The following is a 25,117-nucleotide window of genomic DNA, read 5'->3' as shown; positions in this document are numbered from 1 at the left end:
CAAAATATTTGCAGACATTTTGGCAAATAGATTTAAAAAGGTATTGAATGAAGTAATTCATAAGGACCAGGCAGGCTTTCTCCCGGGCAGACATTTGTTTGACAATACTAGGAACATCATTGATATTTTGGAATTCTTGCAAACTAATATTAACACTAAAGCAGTGTTAATTTTCATAGATGCGGAGAAGGCCTTTGACAATATTTCCTGGAAGTTTATGAAGAAGAACTTGGAAGGGATGGGAGTGGGACGGGGGTTTGAAAATGGTTTAGAGGCAATCTATTCAGAACAGAAAGCTAAGTTGATAGTGAACAATGTGGTGACAGAAGAGTTTCAAATTGAAAAAGGGACACGCCAAGGGTGCCCTCTCTCCCCCTTACTATTTATTTCGGTCCTGGAGGTGCTCTTGAATATGATTAGGAAGGACCAGCAGGTACAAGGAGTACAGGTCGGAGTGAAACAATATAAACTGAAAGCCTTTGCAGATGACTTGGTTTTGACATTACAGGAGCCAGAATCTAGTACAAAAAGAGTTCTTGAACTGATTCAGGAGTTTGGTCGGGTGGCGGGTTTTAAGTTGAATAAACAAAAAACTAAGGTATTGGGTAAAAACTTGACATCTTTAGAAACAGATGGGTTTCAGAGGGAAACAGAGTTAAATGTGGTGAAAAAAGTGAAATACCTGGGGGTAAACTTGTCTTCCAAAAATTTGAATTTATTCAAAGATAATTATGAAAAATGTTGGACAGAAGTGAAAAAAGATTTAGAAATTTGGTCAAGATTGAAACTTTCCTTGTTGGGCCGAATAGCAGCTATAAAAATGAATGTTTTGCCAAAGATGTTATTTTTGTTTCAAACCTTGCAGATCGTGGACAGAGTGGAATGTTTTGGAAGGTGGCAGAAGGATATCTCAAAGTTTGTTTGGCAGGGCAAAAAGCCCCGAATAAAGTTTAAAATACTAACTGATGCAAAAGAAAGAGGGAGGTTTGCCCTGCCAGACTTAAGATTATATTATGAAGCTGCCGCCTTCTGCTGGATGAAAGATTGGTTCTTGCTTAAGAACACTGATGTCCTAGATCTGGAAGGGTTTAACAACTCTTTAGGATGGCATGCGTATCTGTGGTACGACAAGGTAAAAACGCACAAAATGTTTAAAAACCATATTGTCAGAAAAGCGATCTTTATAGTCTGGACAAAATATAAGGACTTGCTAGAAAACAAGACCCCGAGGTGGCTATCACCAGTGGAGGCCAAGGCGCGGAAAAGACCTAATATGGAGGTCGGTTGGCCGACATATGGGGAAATAATAGAAAAAATTGGAGATAATTGGAGGTTACAGAGTTATGAAAAATTAAAGGACAAGGTGCAAGATTGGTTTCATTATGCCCAGATTCAAGAGGTATTTAAGATGGATAAAAAAAAAAAAAACAGGCTTCCAGGTGGAAAAATCGAAATTAGAGACAGAATTGTTAGAACCAAAGACTAAGTTATTATCAAGAATGTATAACTTGCTGCTTAAATGGAATACTCAGGACGAGACAGTTAAATCGGCCATGATAAAGTGGGCTCAAGACATTGGGTACAACATCATGTTTGAAGACTGGGAAAGGTTATGGACCACCGGTATGAAATTTACGGCATGTAATGCCCTGAAAGAAAACATTATGAAAATGATATACAGGTGGTACATGACCCCAGTCAAACTAGCAAAGATATACCATTTGACTGACAATAGATGTTGGAAGTGTAAAGAGGCCGAAGGGACATTCTTTCACCTGTGGTGGACGTGCCCTAAAGTGAAGGCATTCTGGGAAATGATATATAATGAGTTTAAAAAGGTGTTTAAGTACACCTTCCCTAAGAAACCAGAGACCTTCCTATTGGGCATTGTCGGCCAAAAGGTGTTAAAGAAGGATAGAACTTTTTTTATGTATGCAACCACTGCAGCAAGGATTCTGATTGCCAAATACTGGAAGACTCAAGATTTGCCCACACTGGAAGAGTGGCAAACGCAGCTGATGGACTACATGAAATTAGCCGAGATGACTGCCAGGATCCGTGACTTGGGGGAAGAAGCGATGGAGGAGGATTGGAAAAAATTTAAGGACTATTTGCAAAAGTTTTATAAATTATATGAACTATAAAAATCCGCACGATTTGGAAAGATTAGCACCAGCAAAGAGAGCGGAGGACTTATGAAATTAAACAAAAATTAATGATTGAACCAATGTTTAAATGTTGCAAATGATATTATATTCGCTTTTTTCAGATTAAATTGAAAATAAGTAATTTAAACTAAAACGTAAGCTTATGAAAGTATAATGAAACGCATGAAACAAGATTATAATTTGTTGATATTTTTATTGTAAAGAATGCACTGTGAAGGGGATGTGGGGAAGTCCAACAGGAAATTGAAATAAGTTTTGAAAAGACCTATATTTTCTTTTTTCTTTTTCTCTCTTCTATTTTTCTGCTGTTGAACTGAATGTATGTCTCTATCTGGAAAAATGTAATAAAAATATTATTATTTTTTTTTAAAAAGAAATGTACATAGATACACATTTATTGAGTACCGGTGGTGGCAAGACAATGGGCCAGGTATATACATCGTCTGTCACCTAGTATTGCCCGAAGGGAGGATTTGCACAACTATCTGACAGGATTAAGAAGTTCCTGTGTACGTGACCTGCCGCTTCGGGGATTATGGAGGTAGGGGTAGCATTATGGAGTCCAGGGGGAGCTGAGTTGAATGACACCAAAAGTGAAGAAATCGGAGTTACGGTTGATTTTATATCAATTTTCAAAGATTTCAATGTTTTCTAGCCTGTTTCGTACTTAAATCAAAAGCGGGAACAGAATGGATACATTTTAGCAAGAATGGATACATTGTAACAGGATTTTGACAGTTTTACGAGGTCCCTGGTTTCGGATCCATTGTTCTCGCAGTGGGGGGCCGTCAACAGCTTGTCAGGGGTGAAATGAGGCGTGCAGTGGCTCCCTGAGCTAGCTCCTGCAGGATGAATGCATGGCTGTGATTGGCCAAAGCGCGGCCATAGGATTCAACGGAGAAGCAGAAACACTCGGTCTACTCGTTTTAAGTATGGAGCGCAGATAGGCATAGGAAAAGATAGGGAAATATTTGAGCTTATTTCGCTCGTGGAAGGAAGAGAGAGAGAGAGAGAGGTCTGGGCAAAGTGTGGTGCTTATGCAACGGTGAGGGGACTGGGGTGAGTGCATGGTGGGCATCCTCGAGGTCATCGCCTCGGACGTTGTACCCGAAAGGGGCACCCCCCCGTCCGTATCAAGGGGAAAAAGTGCGTCCTATAGAGCGAAAAATACGGTATATAAATCATTTTCACAAAAGTTATGCTGACAAATAATTTTATTTCAAGGCTTGAACCGGACCTGCAGATAAAGACAGAGCATCCCCTGTGATTGTGAATATGCAGACCGAGCCCCCTTTGGAATCGGAGGCCCTGGCCACGTGGCCCATATGCCCCCCCCCCGTCTGGGCCTGGAAGCAGTTGCCCTGAGCAACCAGCAACCTGCAGCCTGAGTTAGTGAGGGTCCATCACCTCCTGGTAAATAGAAGGGCAAGAAATGGAGGCAGTGAGAGATTTTACTTTCTTGGGCTCCATGATCACTGCAGATGGTGGCAGCAGCCACAACATTAAAAGACACCTGCTTCTTGGGAGAAAAGCAATGACAAACCTAGACAGCATCTTAAAAAGCGGAGACATCACCTTGGCAACAAAGGTCCGTATAGTTAAAGCCATGGTTTTCCCAGTAGTGATGTATGGAAGTGAGAGCTGGACCACCAAGAAGGCTGATCGCCGAAGAATTTATGCTTTTGAATTATGGTGCTGGAGGAGACTATTGAGAGTCCCATGGACTGCAAGAAGATCAAACCTCTCCATTCCTAAGGAAATCAGCCCTGAGTGCTCCCTGGAAGGACAGATCCTGAAGCTCCAAGACTTTGGCCACCTCATGAGAAGAGAAGACGGGAGTCGCGGGCCCCGCGCAGACATTGAGGCAGGAAATGGGGGGGGGTGCTGCTGTTCCGTCTGGTGTTGTAGCCATCTCGAGAACAAGATTTAAAATATGAAAAAACACGCAAAAAAGGAGAAAAGAAATAAAAACAGACGAAAAAGTTGAAAAGAAAAGAAAAGACCCTGATGTTGGGAAAGATGGAGGGCACAAGGAGAAGGGGACAACAGAGGACGAGATGGTGGGACAGTGTTCTCGAAGCTACAAACTTGAGTTTGACCAAACTGCGGGAGGCAGTGGAAGACAGGAGTGCCTGGTGTGCTCTGGTCCAGGGGGTCACAAAGAGTCGGACACGACTAAACAACAACAACATCAACAACAACAACAACATAAATTTGTGTACAAGTGAGCCCAAGGATTTTCCTAGAACAAGATGCCTTCAGTCTTTGTCTTCATTTACTAGCAAAAGCTGGCGGGTGGCATTTTAAATATTTTTGGCTAAGCTCAGTGGTAAGAAAATCCGCTTTGCATGCAGAAGGCCCCTGGCATCTCCAGGGAGAACTGGGAATGTCCCCATCTAAAATTACAAGGTCTTGTGATTGTGTTGCTTAAACAGGGACAGGGCAGAATTGGGCTCAGAGGTTTCCTGCAGGGCCCACTGAGTTTCTGTCTCGCCCTCCCTGAAAACCTGCGCAACCACTTCCCCCCTAGGTATATTACTGTGGGTCTGACATACATCTGGATTTTCCTGAGATTTCAAAGGTGGAATTGATGTCCGGGGAAGAATTTCCAAAAGAAGGCACTTTGTCTTGGATTTAAGACAAGTCAGTCGAAAACTCATGGGCTTTTTTGGCGTTTATTTGGGGCCTTGTCTAAAAAAGAAAAAGAAAAAGTTCTACAAATTTGGGGGTGTCCTGGTTTTTACTTTTTGAAATATGGCAACCCTAATTATTCTGGGCTCTGCTTGAACTGAAACTCCCTTTTAGAGCACAGCCGGTAGAGCATGAGACTCTGAATCTATGGGTCGGGGGTTTGAGCCCCACTTTGGGCAAAATATTCCTGCATTGCAGGGGGCTGGACTAGATGACCCTCGTGGTCCCTTACAACTCTGCAATTCTAGGATTCTGCCATGTGTAGAGGAAAGATCGCCCTCTTGTGGGCAGTGGAGGAATGATGTAATGTTGGTTGGTGGGAACTGTTCTTGAGTGTTGCCTTGTCACTCACATGCAACGCCACAACAGTCCTGTGAAAGGAAGGGGGAGCATTTCTGCAGGCTGATGTCCATCCATCCAGCTGCCCAGGCCCCAGCACCTCCCCCTAACAGTGAAGGGTCCCAGTCTGGAAATCCTCCCTTCCTGCTGGAGATGAGGCAGTGAGCGATTCCAGAGGCGTCCTTGCTCTGGAATTCCCTTGCCAGCAGGGAGACTTCAAAAGCCCCCCCCCCATGCCTCCCCCTTCCCTCATTTAGTATGGAGACTTCTCATCTTGTGGTTTGGTCATTTCAAATCCAGTTTTTCTCTCTCTTAATACTGTTGTTGGTTTCCTTGTTTAAATTATTCTGTTCACGACTGATATTTCACATAGCGTTTGTGAATGCAAAGCAACTGTGGCGTTTATGATCCCTGCAGGGTATTAAGTGTTGTTCTAACCTTCCTATTGCAGGTGGAAAGAGGAATGTGGGGCTTGCTTATAATATCTTAGGGTGGCAGGATTAAGATTTGGGACTGGGACTTTCAGATTCAGAGCCCCTCTTCGCATGAGATTTCTTCCAACTATTGGAGGAAAGTATGTCTGAGGTTTATGATAGAAATATAATTATTACGGGTGAATTTAATGGAGTAGTATCTCTGGACTATGACAGAACACTGAGGGAAAGTGTCTCAGAAGAAAGCAAAATACCAAATACTTTTTGATATGGTTACAACAATGGATCTACTAGATCAGGGGTCAGCAGACTTTTTCAGCAGGGGGCCAGTCCACTGTCCCTCAGACCTTGTTGGGGGCCGGACTATATTTCAGGGGGAAATGAGCGATTTTGGCCCACCTGCAAAGAGGCCTGAAGATGTTTGGCTTTACCTGTCCCAGTTGTCGTCCCAATAGCCCCAGTTGGGCTTCTCCAGCCAGGTGCCAGGGCAGGGCAGGAGGCTGTGTTGGCCGGTGAAGACAGAAGCAGCATCCCCGGCGGAGCTTTCCAACTTTGCTGGAGTCTAGCCCTGTGGATGCTGGGAGTCTAGCCCTGTGATCCAGACATGCCCATGTCAATCACACCTTGTTTCAACATCCATCTAACACAAGGAAAAGAAAATATCCCCCCATCATCACGGAGGTTCACTTCCGAGGATCTTCTGGCAGTTCCCGCACATTTACAGGGTACCAGGCAGAGGGCCTTCTCGGTAGTGGCACCCTCTCTGTGGAACACCCCCCCCAATATCAGATGTCAAAGAGAGAAAGAATTCCATACCTTTTGGAAGACCTCTGAAGGCAGCCCTGTTCAGGAGCAGGGCGGAGATCTCTCAGAAGTGGAGGCTTTGTGCTGAGAGATCCCTGCCTCCACTCCTCCTTGCACACAAGTAGGAGCAGCAGCGGGAAGCTTGGCTGAGGAGCGGCTGGCTGCCTTGAAGTGGTGCAGGGGCTCTCAGATGCAGTTTCTGGGCTGCCTCCACCTTCCCCAGCCCCAGCAACTATTCAGCCTGGCTGCCTTCACGGGGTTGCAGGGGATCTGAGGCGGAGGGGGGGGGGCTCCTTTCAAATTCTCCCTTGAGGGGAGTGCAGCCTCAAAGCCCTCAACGGAAAGGGTGACGGAGCCTGTCCCTCCCCAGCTCAGCAGCCCCCATCCAGCTCCTCTTCCCGTGCAAGCAGCAACGCTGCCTAGCGGAGCAGCCCCATCCCATTCCTACTTGCCGCCCGGCCTGCCTTCCCTCACAAGGAAAACAGAAGTATGGCACTCAAAACGGAAGTTATACTCAGAACAGAGCATGTTCGGCTTCCAAAAAAAGTTCCAAAACTGGAACACTCGTTTCTGGGTTTGAAGAGTTCAGGTTGCAAGCAGTTTGAGAACTAAGCTGTTTGAAAACTGAGGTACCACTGTATTTATTTTCTCCAATTACAACTGTATTTATTCCCTCCCCCGGTGGTGATTTGCTTGAGTCAAAATGAGAGTACTGTAGGGATCAGATGGGATTACCATGAGGAATTATAAAATGTACATCAAGCCATCGTGTCCACAATGAAGACATTGTGTTGACTGGGTTTGATATATTGACGATAATTTCTGATCAAATCCCATAAGATTCTACATTCGTGTCCTTTTCATGCCATTTTCCCTGTTGCCCATTTCTCCTGTCACGTACACAGCCCAGTTGCTTCTTGCTTCGCCAGGCAGGCATCCTGGGCCATAGAGATAGTGGGCAAGTTTCTTTGAAGTAGGTTTCTATATGGTAATCTTAGGATCTTAATCTTAGGGCCAGGAAACAGATCTCACATGAAGGTGATAATGATCCGCTGTCCTCCTGGTCATCCTCCTTATCATGTGTATTGCTTGTTTATGACCTCCGGGGTTGCTAAATGCTCTTCTTTGTTTACCCCAGAAATATTTGTGCTTAATTAGTTTTAGTAGTTTAACTTTCTCCCCACGTGGGTTTGTGGAAATGCTCAGAAGAAATCTGATTAGTTCTTACGAACACTCTGTAAAAAGTTCTTTTGTGAATAAACCGGCCTGGGGCGGGGGCTGTGGGAATCGGACAAGCACAGAGAGACGATTATACGCACCCTTCCCAGAGTCTTGCTGGTTCAAGCCTCTGTGTGTATTCTTATTAATCAGAGTTCCATCCTTCCTTTACTTTGCGAACGGAACAAGTACCCCCTAAGCATTTTTTTAAGGAAAAAAAGCACTCAGTTATACCATAACATTACAGATCAATGGAAAGACAATTTAATGAAGAATGTAAGGAAATAACTTTTATGAAGGATTATTTATTACAACAGTAGTCATAGAGAAGAAATGTGAAACAAACAGAAAAAAATTAAATATACAGGTAGAATTGCCGCGTTATAGTAATAATAATAATTTATTATTTATACCCTGCCCATCTGGCTGGGCCACTTTGGGTGGCTTCCAACAAAATATTAAATTACAATAATGCATCAAACATTAAAAGCTTCCCTAAACAGGGCTGCTTTCAGATGTCTTCTAAAATTCTGGTGGTAGTTGTTCTCTTTGAGATCTGGTGGAAGGGTGTTCCACAGGGCGGGTGCCACCACCAAGAAGGCCCTCTGCCTGGTTCCCTGTAACTGGGCTTCTCGCAGGGAGACAACTGCCAGAAGGCCCTTGGCGCTGGACCTCAGTGTCTGGACAGAACGATGAGGGTGGAGATGCTCCTTCAGGTATACTGGACCGAGGCCATTTAGGGCTTTCAAGGTCAGCACCAACGCTTTGAATTGTGCTTGGAAACGTACTGGGAGCCAATTTAGGCCTTTCAAGACCGGTGTTCTGTGGTCTCGGCGGCCGCTCCCAGTCACCAGTGCAGCTGCCGCATTCTGCATTAGTTGTAGTTTCCGGGTCACCTTCAAAGGTAGCCCCACACAGAGCGCATTGCAGTAGTTGGCACTTTGTGATAAATAAGTGAGTTTTGCGTTGCAGTTTGGGTACTCCATCTCTAAAAGGTTTGCCATCACTGCCCTCGGATCATGTCCAGTTGCAAAGGTGGAGGGAGGCTTTCCACCCTCAGGCCCAGAGGTGGCTCCTGCCTTGGGGCAGCTGGTGGATTTGGAGGAAGCTGACCCTTAGCACTCTGGGTTGGGGACCTGCCTGAACCTCCTTCCCCATTATACTCATCCTTACGGTTTCTCGCCTGCGTCATTATGGGAATAGCATTCTACACACACTTGTGTCACCATGGCTCCCGCCCCCCAGCACATTGCTTTGAGATGCTCTGCTATGGCCCCTTCTTCCCTGTGCCCCCTTCCCTCCTCATGCAAGACCACCAGTCTCAGCTCCACTTTGAGAAACTCTCTATTCCCAGATACAAACATTTCCAGCTCCCTCCACCAAACACCAACACCAGCTCACTCTCAGTCCGCCCTCTTTCAGCAGCAACACTACAGATTCACATTAAATATTAATTAGGCTTACTATTGTGAAATGTTACCTTCATTACTTTAAATAAATGTCTAGACCACGTTACAAACAACAGAAGCTCACACACGCTGCCTGCAATTAAGACTGATTTCCTACTATTGATGTGAAAGAAAGTGTCAACTTGGAGAGAAAAAGGTTCAACTCTCTAAAAAGCGTTGCATAATAACCAAAGCAGGATCCATACTCCTTCTAGTTAAACGCTTTCTCTTCTTTGAGTTAATTGATGGCCTGTGGGTGTCACCACTATTACAACTCTTACCCCTCGGAGTCTTTTGATCGTTTGTAAGACTTCCACTACAACTGAACCTCTGTCCATTTCCCTAGGACTTATATTGTTACTCCCCTGTATGAGTTTGTTGATGTTTTGTAAGAACTCCACTTGTACTGAAGCTCCTTCCATATTCCATGCATTGAAATGGTTTCTCCCCTGTGTGAGTCCGTTGATGGTTTCTAAGGTTTCCACTAGTAGTGAAGCTCTTTCCACATTCTATGCATTTAAATGGTTTCTCCCCTGTGTGAGTCCGTTGATGTTTTCTAAGGTCTCCACTCCCACTGAAGCTCTTTCCACACTCCATGCAATTAAATGGTTTCTCCCCTGTGTGAGTCCGTTGATGAATTCTAAGGTGTCCACTCCCACTGAAGCTCTTTCCACACTCCATGCACTCAAATGGTTTCTCCCCAGTGTGAGTCCGTTGATGAATTCTAAGGTTTCCACTATCAGTGAAGCTCCTTCCACACTCCATGCATTCAAATGGTTTCTCCCCAGTGTGAGTCCGTTGATGAATTCTAAGGTGTCCACTATTAGTGAAGCTCTTTCCACACTCCATGCACTGAAATGGCTTCTCCCCTGTGTGAGTCCGTTGATGAATTCTAAGGTTTCCACTATCAGTGAAGCTCCTTCCACACTCCATGCATTCAAATGGTTTCTCCCCAGTGTGAGTCCGTTGATGAATTCTAAGGTTTCCACTACCAGTGAAGCTCTTTCCACACTCCATGCATTTAAATGGTTTCTCCCCCATGTGAGCACGTAGATGAATTCTAAGCTGTCCACTCTGACTGAAGCTCTTTCCACACTCCATGCATTTAAATGGTTTCTCCCCTGTGTGAATCCGTTGATGTTTTCTAAGGTCTCCACTCCCACTGAAGCTCTTTCCACACTCCATGCAATTGAATGGTTTCTCCCCTGTGTGAGTCCGTTGATGAATTCTAAGGTTTCCACTAGTACTGAAGCTCTTTCCACACGCCATACATTTAAAAGGTTTCTCCCCCGTGTGAGTCCGTAGATGAATTCTAAGGTGTCCACTATTAGTGAAGCTCTTTCCACGCTCCATGCATTTAAATGGTTTCTCCCCCGTGTGAGTCCGTAGATGAATTCTAAGGTGTCCACTATCAGTGAAGCTCTTTCCACACTCCATGCATTTAAATGGTTTCTCCCCCGTGTGAGTCCGTAGATGAATTCTAAGGTGTCCACTCCTACTGAAGCTCTTTCCACACTCCATACATTTAAATGATTTCTCCCCTGTGTGACTCCATTGGTGTTTTCTAAGGTTTCCGCTGTCAGTGAAGCTCCTTCCACACTCCATACTTTCAAATTGTTTATGTTCTATTTTCACACTCCATGTATTTAAATGTTTTCTTCATTATTCCCATTAGACATGGCCCTCCAGAATTCTGATTGCCTTCTCCATTGTCTTCTTTCGATGGGGTGGGGAGAAAATCCTTTTTGTTTTCTAGGAAGAGAACAAAGGACTATTACACACATCAATTAGCACCTGCTCTTATTTTAACGTCTTGTACAATCTCTCCAGTCCTCCATATGTTCCAAATTTTTAGGAAAGGCAAATGAAATAATGTAAAATAATGGTCATGCACCATCAGCCTTTTATAACCCTTAATTATTGTTAATGAAGCAGCATTATCTTAGAATACGGTTGAACTGTGGGCTTTACGTTTTATAAAAAGTGGTTTCTCACAGGAAAGGGAGCTGCTGTATGTTCCAATATTCCTCAGGGTCCTAAGTTCATCATGAAGTTCTTCATCCTCTGCACTATAATCCTGCACCCCTTGGGACACATTTTGTCCCCTTTGACCTCTAGATCTTTATTCATCACCTGTACAGTCCCTTTGGCCTCAGGTGGTGCATAGTGACCATTTCTGGAGACCCATATATAAGTCTAGTGACAAGGCTTGGTGCTTGTGGTCGGTTGAAGGAGTGCTCAGTTGGAGAATGTTCTTGGGGTTGGACCTCCATCTCTCAGCCTTGCATTCTTGAATGGAGAGAGCTGGAGATGCAGAAGGAAAGCAGCTGGAGCCTGACCGCTGGGAAGGCCAGATTGAGACACCCACCCCAATTATTATTTATAATAATTATATGCCCCCCGGTCTCGCACCTGCCTCCTGACACTGGCTTATCTTAGTGGAGATTCCCTGTCCAGGCCTCTCTCACTGTTCTTTCTCCTTTGCCGTGGGTGACCTAGGGCTTCTGGATATTCTAGCTCTGCTCCAACTGGGAATTATTTATTACCGTATTTTTCGCCCTATAGGACGCACTTTTCCCCCTCGAAAAATGATGGGGAAATGTGTGTGCGTCCTATGGGCCAATGCAAGCTTTCGCTGAAGCCTGGAGAGCGAGGGGGGTCGGTGCGCATCCTGCATGCTGTTGCCTGCATGCTGAAGCCTGCGCGCGTTGAGCTCAGCACGTCCAGGCTTCGTGGACCTCTCCGCAAGCAGCGGGAGCCAGCGCTGGGCTCCCACGGCTTGCAGAGAGCTGCCTGTTTGGGGGCTGGGGTCGGGGGAAACTCGGGCTTCCCCCGACCCAGCCCCGCGCCTGGGGGGGGGGAATTAATTTTTTCCCCTTTATTTCCCCCCCAAAAAAACTAGGTGCGCCTTATGGGACGGTGCGTCTTATAGGGCAAAAAATACGGTACGTTTGTATACCTCTCTTACCTGAAGATCACAAGATAAAAATATGTGTGACACTGAAAAAGGTGAGTATTAAAGGTGAATAATACCCATTGTCCCCTTCATGGATCACTGCCTTGCCGTGGCAAAGGGGCTTGAATAACTCAGAGAAGCTATGAGCTATGCCGTGCAGTGCCACCCAAGATGGACAGGTCATGGTGGAGAGTTTTGACCAAATGTGATCCACCTGGAGCAGGAACCGGCAAGCCACTCCAGTATCCCTGCCAAGAAAACTCCATGGACAAAGACAACAAGCATATAAAAGTTATGACGCTGGAAGGTGAGCCCCTCAGGTCGGAAGGCGTCCAACATGCTACTGGGGAAGAGCGGAGGACAAGGACAAGTAGATCCAGAGCTGATGAAGCGGCTGGGCCAAAGCCGAAAGGACGCTCAGTTGCAGATATGCCTGGAAGCGAAAGGAAAGTCCAATGCTGTAAAGAAAAATATTGCATAGGAACCTGGAACGTAAGAACCATGAACCTTGGTAAGCTGGATGTGGTCAAAAATGAGATGGCAAGAATAAATATTGACATCCTGGGCATCAGTGAACTAAAATGGACAGGGATGGGCAAATTCAGTTCAGATGACCATCATAACTACTACTGTGGGCAAGAATCCCGTAAAAGAAATGGAGTGGCCCTCATAGTCAACAAAAGAGTGGCGAAAGCTGTACTGGGATGCAATCTCAAAAATGATACAGTGGTGCCCCGCAAGAAGAATGCCTCGCAAGATGGAAAACCCGCTAGACGAAAGGGTTTTCCGTTTTTGAGCTGCTTCACAAGACGAATTTCCCTATGGGCTTGCTTCGCAAGACGAAAACGTCTTGCGAGTGTTCCGATTTTTTTTTTAAATATATTTTTATTGCTTTTTTCCAGATAGAATATATTCATCAATTTACACAGAAAAAGTATCAATTACAGAAAGAAGAAAGAAGAAAAAAGACAGAAAAATTGATTATTTCAAGCTTGTTCCAGTCTATTATCGGACTTCCCCACATCTCCCCCGCAATGCATTCTTAACAATAAAAATATCAGCAAATTATAACCTTGTTTCATACGTTTCTTTTGTACCTTCAAAGCTTACGTTTTAGTTTAAATTACTTATTGTCAATTTACTTTAGTCAACCAATATAATAACATTTCCAACCTTTAAACATTTAATCCTTTCATTAATTTATTATTTAATTTCAATATCTTCTACCCTCTTTGCTGGAGCTATTCTTTCCAAGTCGTACGAATTCTTATAATTCAAATAATTTATAGAACTTTTGCAGATAGTCCTTAAATTTTTTCCAGTCCTCCTCCATTGCTTCTTCTCCCAAATCTCGGATCCTGGCGGTCATCTCAGCCAATTCCATATAGTCTATCAGCTGCGTTTGCCACTCTTCCAGTGTGGGCAGATCTTGAGTCTTCCAATGTTTTGCGATAAGAATCCTTGCTGCTGTAGTTGCGTACATAAAAAACGTTCTATCCTTCTTTAACACCTTTTGGCCGACAATGCCCAAGAGGAAGGCCTCTGGTTTCTTAGGGAAGGTGTACTTAAACACCTTTTTTAACTCATTATATATCATTTCCCAGAAGGCCTTCACTTTAGGGCACGTCCACCATAGGTGAAAGAATGTTCCTTCAGCCTCTTTACACTTCCAACATCTATTGTCAGTCAAATGATATATCTTTGCAAGCTTGACTGGGGTCATGTACCACCTGTATATCATTTTCATAATGTTTTCTTTCAAGGCATTACATGCCGTAAATTTCATACCAGTGGTCCATAACCTTTCCCAGTCTTCAAACATGATGTTGTACCCAATGTCTTGAGCCCACTTTATCATGGCCGATTTAACTGTCTCATCCTGGGTGTTCCATTTAAGCAGCAAGTTATACATTCTTTTTTTTATTTTTTATTGGTTTTTCACATTTTATATAGACAAATACAAACACAAAAACAGACAAATAAAAAACACAAAAAACATGTATAATTTCAGAAAGTCTTATTTTCCTAACCTTACTCCTTGACTTCCCCCCACCCCCTCCCTTGCATCCCTATTCCCAAAATTATATCAGCAAATTGGCAGTTCTCCTCTTATGCATCATGATATTAGTCCTTATATATATATTTAAAAAAAAGCAAAATAAATTTTTCTAAGTTGGACCCCAGTTCTCTTCCGTCGATTTCCCGAATTATCTTAGATAAAAGTCATATTAACTAAACCACATAATTTTGAGTGTTGTTAAATACATCCTCCCCTCCCTCCCCTCCCCGGTTTGCGCCCCTTCCCAATACATGTCCAAAATGTCAGTTCTTAGCCTGGGTCCCACACGTCCGAGGCTCTCAAATCTCTTTCAGTCCCTCTCCGCCGGTCTTGTTGGTAGTCTTTTATGTCGGTCACCAAGTCTCGAAAAAGTTCTGTCAGAATCAACCCATAATCTCTTCCCATACGCCTTTTTGGAAACAGCTGCTGAAGAATTTCCACAAGGCCTGGATCTTCAAAATCGTAGTCAAAGTCAGAGTCAGTGTGAGTGTGGAGGCCCCAATTATATTTCTTTATTTTAAAGTCCTGCATTCCATAAATTCCCGGGGCCTCCACTTTCGTCTTTTGCATCTTTCATAGATTTGTAGTAAACTTAATCCAAAAGTCTCCTTGCTTATATTCCACAGGTGTCAGTTCCTGGTTGGTACTTTCCAACTTTACTTTCTCTTTTTCTTGTTTAGTCTCTTGCACTTCTTTAGATATCATTTCAGATTCAGCTGTGGATTCTTTCTCATTCAGGTCCTCACTACATTCAGCAGAACTGCTTGTTCCAGGAGTCAAGGTCATAAGTTGTTTACTCATAGCTGAAGTCTGCTCTTGTAGGATTCCCACCAGCTGAAACATTCTTTCGATTTCCCCTAGTATTTTTCCATCCACAGCCATTGTAGTTTCACAGAATTCCCCCTAGAGGGAATCTGGATACTTAGTGTTCTTTTCTCCAACAATCCTCAAACTTATTGTTGTTACTTTATTTCCAACAATTTTATTCAATTGTAACTCATTTTAATCCAGAGGGATCTTAAATAAAAGTTTTTCCACTTTAAATTGCCCGTTTGACAGCTTTGACAGCTGTCAAACTCTGCTCCTCTTACACAAGCTCCGAAACAGGGCACTCCCGGGCCCGGGAGGGGGGGTTGTTTACAACAAAAAAAGAGACTTCCGAAACTCCACTCTCCTGCTCAAAATTACTTTTTTACGAAATCTTGGAAGTTACTGTCTTTTTTAACTCACCCCTTATAGGGTGGACTCTCCAGCTTAGTTCTTATGTCGTTGCTCTAAATCGTCTGCAAAGGGGGGGGGGTGCGGACTTCCTTTTAGCACCCCCCCCGGTCGTCTCAAATTCACAGGAAAAGTTTCTAAAAGTCCAATTCCGTTTTACTCACGGGTTATTTTTCAGTCCGAATTTCAAGGAAGGAAGTCAGCGCTCTCCAGTCATGGCTCGCGGCTTCACTCGGCGGAGGTAGCGATCGACTCTCAGCGCCGCGCCGCCCCCCGTATCCCCTCCGCAGCCTTTAAAAAGGCTCTTCGTGAATCGGGGGGCGTTTAAGGCACCCACCGAGTCTTCAGTCCGCAGGCTTCCGCGCCTGCGGTTTTTAAGGGTCCCCGTGTCGCCGGCACGGCAAAGACCCATCCTCCGCTGAGCCGATTCCCTCCGGAGCTCGGAGGGGATCCGCCATTTCCAGATCCTGCCAACCCCAGAAGTCATTCTTGATAATAACTTAGTCTTTGGTTCTAACAATTCTGTCTCTAGTTTCGATTTTTCCACCTGGAAGCCTGTTTTTTTTTTATCCATCTTAAACACCTCCTGAATTTGGGCATAATGAAACCAATCTTGCACCTTATCCTTTAGTCTTTCATAACTCTGTAACCTCCAATTATCTCCAATTTTTTCTATTATTTCCCCATATGTCGGCCAGCCGACCTCCATATTGGGTCTTTTCCGAGCCTTGGCCTCCACTGGTGATAACCACCTCGGGGTCTTATTTTCTAACAAATCCTTATATTTTATCCAGACTATAAATATTGCTTTTCTGACAATATGGTTTTTAAACATTTTATGTGTCTTTACCTTGTCGTACCACAAATACGCATGCCATCCTAGGGAATTGTTAAACCCTTCCAGATCTAGGACGTCAGTGTTCTTTAGCAACAACCAATCTTTCATCCAGCAGAAGGCTGCAGCTTCATAATATAACCTTAAGTCTGGCAGGGCAAACCCCCCTCTTTCTTTTGCGTCAGTTAGTATTTTAAACTTTATTCGGGGCTTTTTGCCCTGCCAAACAAACTTTGAGATATCCTTCTGCCACTTTCCAAAACATTCCACTCTATCCACGATCTGTAAGGTTTGAAACAAGAACAACATCTCTGGCAAAACATTCATTTTTATAGCTGCTATTCGGCCCAACAAGGAAAGTTTCAGTCTTGACCAAATTTCTAGATCTTTTTTAACTTCAGACCAACATTTTTCATAGTTGTCTTTGAATAAATTCAAATTTTTGGAAGACAAGTTAACCCCCAGGTATTTCACTTTTTTGACCACGTTTAACTCCGTTTCCCTCTGAAACCCATCTGTTTCTGAAGGTGTCAAGTTTTTTCCCAGTACCTTAGTTTTTTGTTTATTCAACTCAAAGCCCGCCACCCGACCAAATTCCTGAATCAGTTCTAAAACTCTTTTTGTACTAGACTCTGGCTCCTGCAAAGTCAAAACCAAGTCATCTGCAAAAGCTTTCAGTTTATATTGTTTCTCTCCGACCTGTACTCCTTGTACCTGCCGGTCCTTCCTGATCATATTCAAGAGCACCTCCAGGACAGAAATAAATAATAAGGGGGAGAGAGGGCACCCTTGCCGTGTTCCTTTTTCAATTTGAAACTCTTCTGTCACCACATTGTTTACTATCAACTTAGCTTTCTGTTCTGAATAGATTGCCTCTAAACCATTTTCAAACCCCCGTCCCACTCCCATCCCTTCCAAGTTCTTCTTCATAAACTTCCAGGAAATATTGTCAAAGGCCTTCTCCACATCAATAAAGATTAACACTGCTTTGGTGTTAATATTAGTTTGCAAGAATTCCAAAATATCAATGATGTTCCTGGTATTGTCAGACAAATGTCTACCCGGGAGAAAGCCTGCCTGGTCCTTATGAATTACTTCATTCAGAACCTTTTTAAATCTATTTGCCAAAATGTCTGCAAATATTTTGTAATCCACATTAAGGAGTGAGATGGGACGGTAGTTCTTTAGCTGAGTCTTTTCAGTTTCCACTTTGGGTATCAATGTAATGAAAGCTTCTTTCCACGTTTCTGGTGCTCTCCCACCGTCCATAATCTGGTTACAAACCTCCATTAGTGGTAATGTCAAATAGTCTTTTAATGTCTTATAATACTTGGAGGTAAGTCCATCAGGGCCTGGAGACTTGCCCAGCTGCATATTCTGAATGGCAACCTCAATTTCCTGTTGTGTTATTCTATGATTCAAGATTGATCTCTTTTCCTGAGAAAGTTCTGGTAGGCCGTTGGCTTTCAAAAATTGGTCCATCTCGAACCCTTCCTCGGGCCCTTGCGTATACAGTTTTTTAAAATATTTCTGGAAACACTTTCTAATTTCACCTGGTTTCTGAATGTTTTTCCCTTCAACCTCTAGATTGGTTACATAGTTCAATTTTTGTCTTTTCTTCAACTGCCATGCTAGCAGTTTTCCACATTTATTTGCTGATTCAAAAGATCTTTGTTTCATTTGTTTAATTTTCCATTCCACTTCTTGGTTTATCAATTTCGTATATTGTGATTGATAAAATTTAATTTCTCTCAAAGTCTCTTTTGATTTTGGGTCTAATCTCAATTTTTTCTCTCCATCTTTTATCTTCTCTAATATCTTATCCTTTTTTCCATTCCAGAGTTTTTTCTTAATCGTGTTCTGTTGTATCAGAAACCCTCTCATTACCGCTTTGCTTGCGTCCCAGATTATTCTCTTTTCCACCGAGGTGTTCAAGTTAATTTCGAAATAGTCCTTTAAAGCTTTTTGGCCCTTCTTTACAATCTATTGATCTCTTAGCAGGTTGTCATTCATTCTCCATCTGAAGGAACCAGCTGGAGTAAGTCTTAATTCCATTTTCAGAGCGTTATGGTCGGAGCAAGTCTTTGGGCAGATTTCCACTCTTACAATCTTAGGTGCCAGCCCTCTAGTTACCCAAATCTGGTCGATTCTTGTCCATGACAGGTGGGCCTCAGAGAAGAATGTTCCCTCCTTACCTAGGGGGTTCCTTGTCCTCCAAGTGTCAATCAAATCCATATTGTCAGTCAATTCAAAAAAGGTTTTAGGTAATCTGCCGTCCTTAGTCAAATTTTGGTTCTGGGACTTGTCCATTAGGGTAGAGACCACCCCATTCATATCTCCCATCATAATGATGTTAGTATAGTCCAGATAGTCCAGCAATGTCTCATGCAGTTTCTTGTAAAATTCCGATTTCCCCTCATTTGGTGTATAAATTCCTAATATCAAAACTTTTTCTCCTTGAATTTGTGTTTCAATTGCCAAAATTCATCCGTGTTCATCTTTAAACAAAATTTTCGGTGACAGATTCTCCTTTGCATAGATCACCACGCCTCTTTTCTTGACTCTATCTGATGAAATAAATTCTTGGCCCAATCTTTTGTTAATCAACACTTTCCTTTGGAGTCTTGTCACGTGTGTTTCCTGCAGACAAATTATATCCAAATGTTCTTTTTTCAAAATATGAAAGATCCTTCTCCTTTTCTCCGGGGAATTTGCGCCATTAATGTTCCAACTATATAGCTGCAGAGACATCCTGGGTCGATCTGTTGTTACTCTATAATGGGGTGTCCTCTTTTTCTTCCGTACCTGAGGCAGAAGGTAATGGTTCTACTCCAGGCAGTGGTTGTGGCCAAAGAGCCGCTATCCCTTTCTGTAGGTCCTCTCCGTGGTCGTGCAGGAACTTCTGGCTATCTTCTTTTGTTTTAATTTTAATTTTCTTTCCTTTATAGGTAAAAGATAAACCTTGAGGGAACTCCCACCTGTAAGGTATCCCGTTGCCTCGCAGTAATCTTGCTAGATCCGTGTATACAGCTCTGAGATCCAAAAGTTGTTTTGGTATATCCTTATAAATTTCCACTCTCTTATCTTGGAACTCAAGTGATTTCTTAAAGTGAAGGTCCAATATTTTGTCTCTCTCCTGTTTAGATCTCAAAATGATCAAACAGTCCCTGGGTCTGTCCTTCCTTGTTACTCTTCCCAATCTAAATGCAGTTATTATTTTAAAGTCCTGATCAACTTTTATACCCCAGAACTTAGAGAACTCCACTGTCAAGTAACCAATCAGATCTTCTTTCTCAAGTTCTGGGATAAGACAGAGTCTCAAATTATTTTCCCGATTTCTCAATTCGACCATAGACAGGTAGGCTTGCTGGTCACTGATGTGTCTATGAAGTGGCCTTACTTCCCCTTTTATTTCCTCAATTTTTTGATTTGCTTGGTCAGCTTTCAAATTGGCGGCTTCGGCCAATTTCCGATTCTCAGATGCTATATCTTTAAGATTTCCAATTGCTTGTGAATGTTGTGTCACTTGTTCAGTAAGTTTTGTAATGGAGGATGTGGCTAAATCAATTTTTGCCGTCTGATCATCCACCTTCTTGTTTAAAATTGCGAATTGATCTAACATCTCTTTTAGTATGGTAGACTCAGATCCTCCTGCAGCCATATCCTCTGTTGTAGTCTGTCCAGCTTCCTCTAATACAGCTGGAACGGATGATCTGCGTGTTTGAGTTGTCAAAGTTGTTTGCACAAGTTGTCCTTTCCCTGCTTTCGCTTTTGCAGCCCTTGTTTTCGGTTGGCCACTCATTCCACACCTGTCTATGGCTCAAGGTCAAACTATCAATCTTCCCATGGGAAAGACAGTCCCTCAATATACCAAAGAAAACCGCAGAGAGTCAAAATAAAATTTGTTCCCAGGCACTTGTAAATCCAAAACTCCACTAGAGGGAGTATTATTGCAATTCAGAAAGGAAAGAAAGAAATTTGTCCGCCATTAAAGTCCCTGCAGTCCCAAGAAGTTTAACAACAGAAGTTTAACAACAGTCCTTTTTCTCTTTAAAACTTACAGAGCGTTCGCAGGTTGCCACAAAGTCTCTCCAAAAGGTGTCTGCTACAGTTCTTTAAATGTATCCTCAATAAGCACCCAAAATGTATCAATTTCCACTTTAGATACAGTTCCCGCAGCAACAGTTCTCTTTCCCCCTGCCAGCCCGATACTTGGCACTTTAAATTTTTGTAATCCAACAAGGAGGAGAGGATTCCCAGTTTAAATCAATGCCATGAAAAAAGAAGAAAAACTTGCCTTTACCCTTTCGGTTGCCAATTTCATTAGCGCACGATATTTCCAATTTTTATGTCCCTTTAAATTGCTTCCAGCTGTCAGTTTCTTTGCCTTTGATCTTTAAGCAGTGCGGAAAGACGGACTTCCTTTTTTCGTCCCCCGCTTTCAGCCAAATTCCCGAATTTGTAATCCAAAAGAGAGTAATCCTTACTCACGAGTAGATGGTTTGTAATCCAATTCAAAGGAAGAAAGGTCAGCGCTCATCAGCAGCAGCCGCGCGGCTTCACTCCCGCAGAAAGAGCGATGAACTCACAGCACCGCTTCCCCTCCATGCTTCCGGAGCCCCTTACGGGGTCCCTTCTTCGTTTCGGGGGTCGCTCCAGGTGCCCGCCGAGTCCCACGGCCACGAGCTCACTCTACTCGTGGTTTTTCTTAATGGATCGTCGCTGTGCCGTAGCGTACGATCCTTTTCTGCGGAGCCCCTCTTCAGAGACTGAAGAGGACCGCCATTGCCGTTTCGCGCCGCCCCCGGAAGCCGAAAAGAAACTTATTTTGAAAGCATGGACAACCCCCCGCCCCCGCTACTGGCTAGAACATTGCAGTTAACTATTTTTTCCAGTTCCCCCGACTCAGCCGCTGAGGAGCTGTCTCCAAGGGAGGAAAGTGCCAGCACATCAGATTTATTATTTCCTTCAAATGTTAGCAAGACACTGGGGGAGAAATGGGACAGAGGTCAGCTTTGGATTTCTAAAATCTAAGCATTTTAGTTCTGCTGAAGCCTTGAAGCCTTAGCTATTAAAAACCAGTTAGATACATGGATATATGGATACATATGGATATATATGATTATATAGAAATCATAAGGGTAAAATTATTCCAGGTGGTCTTGCCACATGGGGAAAACTGGGGTTTGGTTTTGACAGCTCCCCAACTCCTTCCAGGTGAAAATAACAATTCTTGGGGTGCCCTACCTTAAAGTGCTTTCCAACTTTGCTGGAGTCTAGCCCTGCGGATGCTGGATTGATCAGAAAACGCGAGACGGCAGGCAAGCAATGAGGAAGCAAATCAGTGGCCAGAAGGGCTGATCATTTATTTGTGCAACAAAGGTCTCAATCTCTAAGGAGAGCAAAAAAAGAAAAGGTCCAGGACAAAGATTACGTGAATTTTTAATAGTTCCCACAACACATTTATCATAGTGTCATCAATACATCACAGGTATGTCCAGGAAGAGGAGTGGTGTTGGGCAGAAATCTGTGATCCAGACATGCCCATGTCAATCACACCTTGTTTCAACATGCATCTAACACAAGGAAAAGAAAATATCATCACTGAGGTCCACACCAATTGAGTGTCAAAAACAGTAAAGCATTAAATATTAACAACTTCCCTAAACAGAGCTGCCTTCAGATGTCTTTTAAAAATAAGATAGCTGCTTATTTCCTTGACATCTGATGGGAGGGCGTTCCATAGGGCAAGCGCAACTACCCAGAAGGCGCTCTGTCTGGTTCCCTGTAACCTCACTTCTCGCAATGAGGGAACCGCCAGAAGGCCCTCGGCGCTGGATCTCAGTGTCCAGGTTGAACGATGGATGTGGAGACGCTCCTTCAGGTATACAGGACTGAGGCCGTTTAGGGCTTGAAAGGTCAGCACTGTAGCAGGAACCCCCCCCCCAATCATTCAGTTTGTACAAACTTCACACACATTCACACTCACACACTACACACGCCACACTTCTGTTATAAATTCATAGAAAAATCAACCATACATCGGATTTGCAGTGTTCCATTTTTATTTTACTCCATATGACAAGGACTATCAAAGGGGGGTGGCTTGGTTCTGGTCAGCCATAATCCCTTCACCATCCCAGCACATCCACAGGAGCCCTGCCCAGTTGCTATGTCAACCCTGATGATCCCAGACAGAAGACCATCAAGATCACAAAGAACTTGCATATGGGAGTGGATTCAGCACCAACAAAGGACAATGATCAGATCTTCCCTCTGGGGGCAGGAAACTGCAAACTCCCCTTTGTCTCCTGGAAGTGACTCATGGGCAGGGGGAAAGGAGGAACCTGCCAGGTGACAGGACACTCAGGTTACCACCACAACTCCTTCCTCAACCCCTCCTTTCTGTGATGAAGGTGTGATGTTTCTGGGGGTGGGCTTGACCTAGAGGGTGGCAATTTCAAAAGTCTTTATAAGACTTTGCACACCATTTTTCTTTGTCTTTCCTCTCTCTTGCAAATGAGGGGAACACCCTGTTGCAACAGTTCAATAAAGGCCAAGCCTACAGGCAGGCTGCTGTTTTGCTCCAAGTTATAACTGGTTGGTGTCTTTGTTTTGTCCAAGGGAGCACCAACACTTTGAATTGTGCTCAGAAATGTATTCAAATATTCCTCTGCAGTAAAGAAGGCAAATGGAAGCCTTCCCATTGTCTTTGTGCTTACAAATACTGCCTTAAGGAGGGATGAACAGGGTGAGCCTGTGACCTGGATTCAGGAACTAAAGTATTTACCATCACAAAAGAATGCCCAGGCTGCCCAGGTAATGCAGCTAGTGACCATTAACAGGTATCCTTGGGGACAGGTTTTCTGCTGTAGACCGCCTCCTGTGATCTATTCCTGCTGTAGACAGTCTCCTTCTGTATGATATTGGGGGGGTGGTCTTGGGTGGGCAATTTCAAAAGACTATATAAGGCCTTGCACACCTCCCTCCTGGTTGTGGTGAGGGGGGGGGGGACACTGTTGCAATAAAGATCAGGCTTACTAGCCGCTTTGCTTCTCCATATTCTCTGCTTGGCCTCTGTTATTTTCTCCTACCTATATGGAACCCACTTAAGGACTATATGGGCTCTTGGATACCCCATAAGGGGAAAGGAGCAGGTTTTCCTTATAACAAAGGTCGTAAGACTATGTTTGGTTGGCACGCTTATTTATGGCAGGATAAAACTAAAACACACAAGAGCTCTATGAATCAGGTTATTCAGAAAATCCTTTTTACAGTATGGGATAAATATAATAATATGCTGGAAAGAAAAACACCTCTTTGGCTCCAACCCACAAAAGCAACAGCTTTTTTAAAAAATGCAATACGGAAGAAGCAATGGGCAACTTACAGAGATCTTTTGGACTTTTCGGAAGAAGAAATAAAACTGAATAAACAGGATGAGGAGGGAGGTGTGGTGGCGGATTGGTTTCAATACCATCAAATCATCTTGTTTGGACAAGATGAAGGGAGAGGCTCACAGTTTGGAAGAGATATTATTGAGAGGAAAGAGAAAGTGTTTCCCAAATTTCAGGCAGAAAACTGTCCAATCTGAAGAAGTGTGCATGCACACGAAAGCTCATCCCCAGAACAAGCTCAGCTGGTCTCTTGGGGACCCAGCCAGGCCCCCCACGACCCCAGGGAGAATGGGGGGCCTCAGTCCCACCCCCAGCCCTGCTTGGGGTCCTCATTCCCCTTCCCGCCAAGGCCTCGGGGGGGGGGCAGGGCAGCTGAGCATCTCTCGGCCCCCCAGGGAAGAGAAAGGGGAGTCTGGCGGTGCTGCTGCTGCTGCCCAGGAGATCTTGCAGGTGTTGGGTCCCCCCCCCTTCCCCCCTGGGTCGGGGCCTGGATCGGGGCCCCTGTCGACGGGCGACCCCAGGGAGGGCGCTTTCCTTGGGGGGGTCTCTTTGTCCTCCCCCCTTATCCCCCCTTCTATTCCCCCCCTTCTCTCCCTCTTTACCACTTGGTCCTCCGCCTCCCTGGCTCCAGATTAGTCCGCTTTCCTTGTCTACAATAGAAAGGGCGGCGGCGACGGGGGGGGGAACTCTTCAGCGACGCCCTTCCTCCTTTCCCGGTCTGGCAACTTCCGGCGCATTCAGCAGCGACAGTTCCGGTTCCTTTTGGGATGCGCTTGCCCCTAGAGCTACGTCTATAGAGCAGCCCCTTCCTGTGTTGGGATGGGAAGAGGACGGGACGGCGCTGCCTCGGGGCTCCATGGGGGCCTGGCCCCCCTCCTTCCTCCTCCCCACAGCCGGGGTCGAGATGGCTGCGGGGGGGGCATCATATCTGGGGGTGACCTGGGTTTGCGGGGAGAGAAGGAGGGGGTTTTCCATCTGCAAAGAGGGAGGCGGGGAGGGGAGAGGCTGAGTGAGAAGGAGGGAAGGGCTGCCCCTCCCCCTGTGGGTCAGGAGAGTGGGGGAGGGGCGGACCCAGGGAAGCCCAGGGGGGTCCCTCCTCCCCCCCCCAGCCCAGGGGGGGGGTCCTCTGTGAAGCCCAGAGATGGACCCAGCCTCGGGGGGGGGTGGGAAGAGACATGGGGCTGCCTGAGAGAGAAGGGGCGCTTCCTCTCCCCCCTCCTCCCTCCCCCCAGGCTCTCCTGCGCCCAGAGACCCCCTTGGCCCGGCTGCCCCCTCGCCAGGCAGGGAGAAGAGGGTGGGGTCCCCTTCCGCCATGAGAGGAGTGCAATGGGGTTGTGAGGGGGGGGGAGAGAGAGACCCCTTTCTGCCCCCCTCCCAAGAGGGTCCCCGTCGTGTCTCTGAGGGGCGAGAGAGGAGGAGCCCCTCCCCCCGCTGCAATGGGGTTGTGAGGGGGGGGAGAGAGAGACCCCTTTCCGGCCCCCCCCTCCCAAGAGGGTCCCCGTCGTGTCTCTGAGGGGCGAGAGAGGAGGAGCCCCTCCCCCCGCTGCAAT

At 44.9% G+C, this 25,117-nt stretch overlaps 2 protein-coding genes across 2 annotated transcripts in view; both read right to left on the bottom strand.

Annotated features, from left to right (window-relative positions):
• Positions 1–6,669, bottom strand: part of LOC309525813 (uncharacterized protein) — a 72,999-nt gene extending 66,330 nt beyond the window's left edge. Inside the window, exon 1 of the mRNA XM_082211403.1 lies at positions 6,449–6,669. The gene's annotated coding sequence lies outside the window, so the exon portion shown is untranslated. The remainder of the gene's footprint in view (positions 1–6,448) is intronic.
• LOC309526253 (uncharacterized protein) overlaps positions 1–24,786 on the bottom strand; it is a gene marked incomplete at its 3' end in the record, with an annotated part of 39,553 nt that extends 14,767 nt beyond the window's left edge. The window contains exons 1-3 of the mRNA XM_082212165.1: positions 24,170–24,786; positions 21,456–21,562; positions 6,064–6,203 (exon numbers count right to left, since the gene is read on the bottom strand). Of these exons, the coding sequence (XP_082068291.1) occupies positions 6,064–6,163 (100 nt within the window). The 5' untranslated portion in view covers positions 6,164–6,203; positions 21,456–21,562; positions 24,170–24,786. The remainder of the gene's footprint in view (positions 1–6,063; positions 6,204–21,455; positions 21,563–24,169) is intronic.
• Between the last annotated feature and the right edge of the window lie 331 nt (positions 24,787–25,117).

This window comes from Podarcis vaucheri (assembly GCF_965113315.1).
Source record: "Podarcis vaucheri genome assembly, chromosome: 2".
In the NCBI taxonomy this organism is placed as follows: Eukaryota; Metazoa; Chordata; class Lepidosauria; order Squamata; family Lacertidae; genus Podarcis; species Podarcis vaucheri.
Note: the sequence above shows the minus strand (reverse complement) of the source record. Positions and strands in the feature narration are given on the sequence as shown.